The 4140-nt window shown below is 57.9% G+C and overlaps 1 protein-coding gene across 1 annotated transcript in view; it reads right to left on the reverse strand.

Annotated features, from left to right (window-relative positions):
- LOC102479137 (butyrophilin-like protein 9) overlaps nucleotides 1-4140 on the reverse strand; it is a 17443-nt gene that overhangs the window by 1337 nt on the left and 11966 nt on the right. The window contains exons 8-11 of the mRNA XM_027771443.1: nucleotides 3113-3133; nucleotides 2876-2902; nucleotides 815-841; nucleotides 6-93 (exon numbers count right to left, since the gene is read on the reverse strand). Coding sequence (XP_027627244.1) covers nucleotides 6-93; nucleotides 815-841; nucleotides 2876-2902; nucleotides 3113-3133 — 163 coding nt within the window. The remainder of the gene's footprint in view (nucleotides 1-5; nucleotides 94-814; nucleotides 842-2875; nucleotides 2903-3112; nucleotides 3134-4140) is intronic.

The following is a 4140-nucleotide window of genomic DNA, read 5'->3' on the forward strand; positions in this document are numbered from 1 at the left end:
CCGGCCCCGGCGCCGCGCGGGAGGACACGCTCCTGCAGTCTGCCGACACCTCCAGGCTGGGGTGCGCCGAGGCCGGATCCAGGGTCACGTCCACTGGGCAGAGGGACACGGTCAGGGCGCGCCCGTGCAGTAGGTTCTGTCCCTGTCCCCGACAGGGAGACCTCTGCCCGCTGTTGTCCCGGAGGTCGGTGAAGTGGTCACCGCCACTCCCACCCACCTGGCCCTGGCTGGAGTGCACTGCCGGGCACTCCAGAACATCTGAATCCAGGAGGAACCGTGCTTTCCTGAACCGGGCGGGTGTTGGAGTCCACCCTGGGCGCTGCCGGGGCAGACCAGGGGCGGAGTGGGAAGGAGACCGCCCTGGGGAAGGAGCTCCGGCTGGTTCAGCCCTCCCTGGCGATCCCGCCACCCTGTGTTCTGGGGGACTCCACTTGGGCTCTGAGGGGCAGTTTTATAACAATTTTAGGATTTTCAAACTAAACAGTACTTCTGAGATAATCCAGTCTAGTTACCTGCACCCCTAAAACGCCCTGTCTCTCAGAGGGGGCCTCCAGGGTCCCTTCAGATGACCTGAGAGATTCCCTCCAGACTACACTTCTCTCTCAGCCTCCCACCAGGTGGAACCAGCCTGAGACCCAGACCTGCATGTGGGGGCGTGTGCATGCGTGTGCATGCGTGTGTGTGCACGCTGGTGTCAGCTGTGTGTGCATGCGCACACGTGTGTGTGCAGGAGCCATGGCAGGCTTCCTCTGCTCTCCAGCCTCTGCACTCCGTTTCCGCCCACTCCCAGCTGGAGCCAGTCTCTTCCGGTTACCTGCGTGTTGCCGGGCTGCTCTCCACTCTGAAACCAAAACCAAACAGAGGCCAGGACTCAGAGGCTGGAGTGGGAAACTCGGACTCCTGCGCGAGGCTCAGGGTGCCAGAGGGACGTCCGCAAGTCACATGATCCCATTCCCACCATAACAGACTGGGCGGGGCCAGTGGCATTTTCCTGGGAATCTCAGGCAGAGGGCTGTGTCAGCACGAGGTGACACCAAACTATACGCAGGCTGGAACTGTGCTGGGAAGAGAACAGGGCGTGTGGGGAAGGAGCTGATCGGCAGGCCTCCCGCCCTGAGGGAGCACTGTGAAGGCCAGTTCTGCCAGCCAGGCCATCCCTGGGAGGCTGTCTGAGCCTGGCCCTTCCCTGAGACACCCTCCAGTCCTTCCTCTCGTAGCAGAGCCGTCCTGAGTGCGTGCTGCTCCCTCTTGTCCTGTTCTGAGACACAGACATCGCCGAGCTACATAGTAGCAAGAGCGATACAAGATGTTCTCAGAGCGCCTAAATGACCACGGACTTTTCAACCCCAGTTCTGCATCTGAGTAACCAGTAAGTGGAACTCTGAAAATACATGGCTTTTGCATGGGAAAACTCAATTCTATAAAGATGTCAATTCCCAAATTTATCTATAAATTCAAAGTAATCTTTCACATTTTTAAAAAGAACTTCATAAACTGATTCCAAAATTTATATTTAAGAAAGGCCCATTGACTTTAAAAAGGAAGCAGAAATGGGAAAGAAGAACTCTCAGGTCATGGGAAACCACAGCTTGTACCTCTGTTACAACGAGTGTGCAGGAAGTGACCCCACGCACTGGAGAAGCAGGCGTCGGGGAGACCAGCTCCTTTACGGAGATCACCTGACACCCACGGGTGGCAAGTCCTGGGTGAATTCAGGCTTACACGTCACATGCGTGAGGGTAACAGGAAACGTCAGAGCACCTTTGTGCCTAACATAAGGACGGTCTTCCTCAACAGAACTTCAAAAACTCAGCCAGAAGCTTAAAGTTGATGAATTAGATTTTATCAGAATTAATTATTTCAATAAGGGAACCAGGGATGAAGCTAAGAGTAGCCGACAGCACTGAAGAAGAAATGTATAACGTTTAATAGTAAGAGATGAAATATGTACATAATATGTAAGTATAGGATTATATGTATACGTCTCCTGTGAATCAGTAAGAAAAAAGCAGCAACCCCACCAGGAAAATAGACAAAGACTATGAACTAGCAATTTTCAGAAGAGGAAGCTCCCCAAAGCAGCGAGTGCATAGAGACATGGCGGCCTGGCACTCGGGTGTGCGCCCCGGAACAGCGAGCGCCGGCTCACCCTCCCTGGCTGGCGGGCTGAGAACCTGCTCACAGGGGCCCGTGGGGCCTCCGCTTTGCCCACGGCAGGGTGAGGACACTACCTTCCAGGGACCCTTCTAGCCCACCCAGCAGCCCAGCAGTGCCCTCCTGTGTCCCTCTCCTGGGGACATCTCGGGCACAGGTGACCGACGGGGACTACTCATTCAGGGCTGTCTGTGGCGGGGTCAGAGCCCGCCTGGATGTCTACTCCAGCAGGTGCCTGCCAAGAGGGGCTCTCTGCGGCAGGAGAGGCGGGCCAGAGGCAGACTTGGTGTCACGGATGGACGTAGACAGCATTGAGCGACAAGGGCCAGGAGGGCGTGAGACCGCAGTCATTGCACAACCACGATGCGTGTGCGCAAAGCTGTGCCCAGTTCGCAAGAATATATGCAAGTGGGGATGCGTGTGCGCCGTGCCTCACGGTGGGAATAGAGTACTCACCTGTGGTGCCCGCCCCCCCCAGACCTCGGGCCAGAGTCTGAGAACGCACCCCGGGAGTCTAGGTGACCGCAGACCCAGTGGTTCCCGGTAGGCTTAGGCTTCGGGAAAACATGAAAATAAACATAACCTCCACCAAGTGACAAGGACTACTATGTGCCATGTGAGGGCATGCAATGGCTCCAGCAGGAAAGTGGTGGGTGAGGAGCGTGAGGAGCCGAGAGCTGAGAGGAAAGCACAGCACGGTGGAGAATCGGGCTTCACTCACCAGCCTGGCCTTCGGCCCTTCTCCAGTCTGAGGCAGCCAAGGGAAAGGGGAATCAGAACAGCAGGTCCCGCAGGTCCCGCTCACGGCCCCTTCACCACCCAGCCCTGCTCCCTGCCGGCTTTCACTCATGGTCAGGTGGTTCAGCCCAGGCATCAGACACGCCAGAGCAGGAGACGTGCATGGGGAGTCAGGTGCAAAAGGCGGACGAGAGGGACGAGTGGGACGCAGATCACTCACCGAGCTCTGTCTGAAGCTTCTCTGTAAGTGAGACACAGAGAACATCAGCCTTCGCACAGGCGGCCTCTTCCCGCAGCACGAGGTCGCTGGGAGAGGCTCCTACTCCCAGTCACCTAACTGGGCTAACTCAGCCCCTTTCTGCCTTGCCCGAAAGGAGGCTCGTCTTCAGGATTCTCAGGTGGGCCGGGAGGGAGGGCAGGCCTCTGTACGAAAGGCCCTTCCCAGGCTCAGGGCCTGTCTGAAGGGGCTCCTGCTCGCTCACCCTGCCCCATAAACACAGCTCTCCTAGGGAGGAGGTCCTGAGTAGGCTGGTGTGGGTCACAAGTGCTGTGAGCCTCAGGGCCACTTACTGGGCACAGTATCTAGAGAACTGGAAGGACGCCACACGCAGTTATTTCCTGGCCTGATGCTGAGGACGCTGACACCGTGTGGAGCAATGCACTCTGATGTCGCACCTTACCTTGTCTTTTAAAGCAAAAGCCCCTGGGAAAGGCCACGCTGCGGCTAATTCAGACTACAGTGTTAATGACTCGGTGCAGCTATCCCCCCACCCCGCAGGACTAGGCAGACCGAAAGATAACCTTGTCTAACCTCACACATGGGGCGGGCAGAGGTACATGTGCTTGCCAGAGAAGGGGGAGAGGGAGAGAGTGAGCAGCGGCCGTGGTCACGCAGGGATTCTCTCCCCTGGCTTCTCCACCCAGCAGGATTTGGGCACACAGGCAGGGCAGGGCTGTCTCTGGAGCCGCAGGCTGGGAGTCCCAGCGCAGCTGCCCCAGGGGCCGGCCTCCCCGTGCACAGCAGGGCCCCTGTGCAACGTCTGGCCCTGGTTTTGCTGTTTTTGTGTTTTTGTTTTCTTTCCTCTTATGGGCGGGGTGGCGAGAGAGGGGCTCCACCGGGTCTTTCCACACTGTGCAGTTCCCCTACTGCCCAGCCAGCCAGGACCCCTGGTGCTCTGTGGCCAGGGTGAACTGGCGGTGCCTGGCACCCCTGAGCTCCAGGTGGACAGTGACCCTGCTGCCACAGCC

Source organism: Tupaia chinensis, unplaced genomic scaffold (assembly GCF_000334495.1).
Source record: "Tupaia chinensis unplaced genomic scaffold, TupChi_1.0 Scaffold000214_1, whole genome shotgun sequence".
Classification (NCBI taxonomy): domain Eukaryota; kingdom Metazoa; phylum Chordata; class Mammalia; order Scandentia; family Tupaiidae; genus Tupaia; species Tupaia belangeri.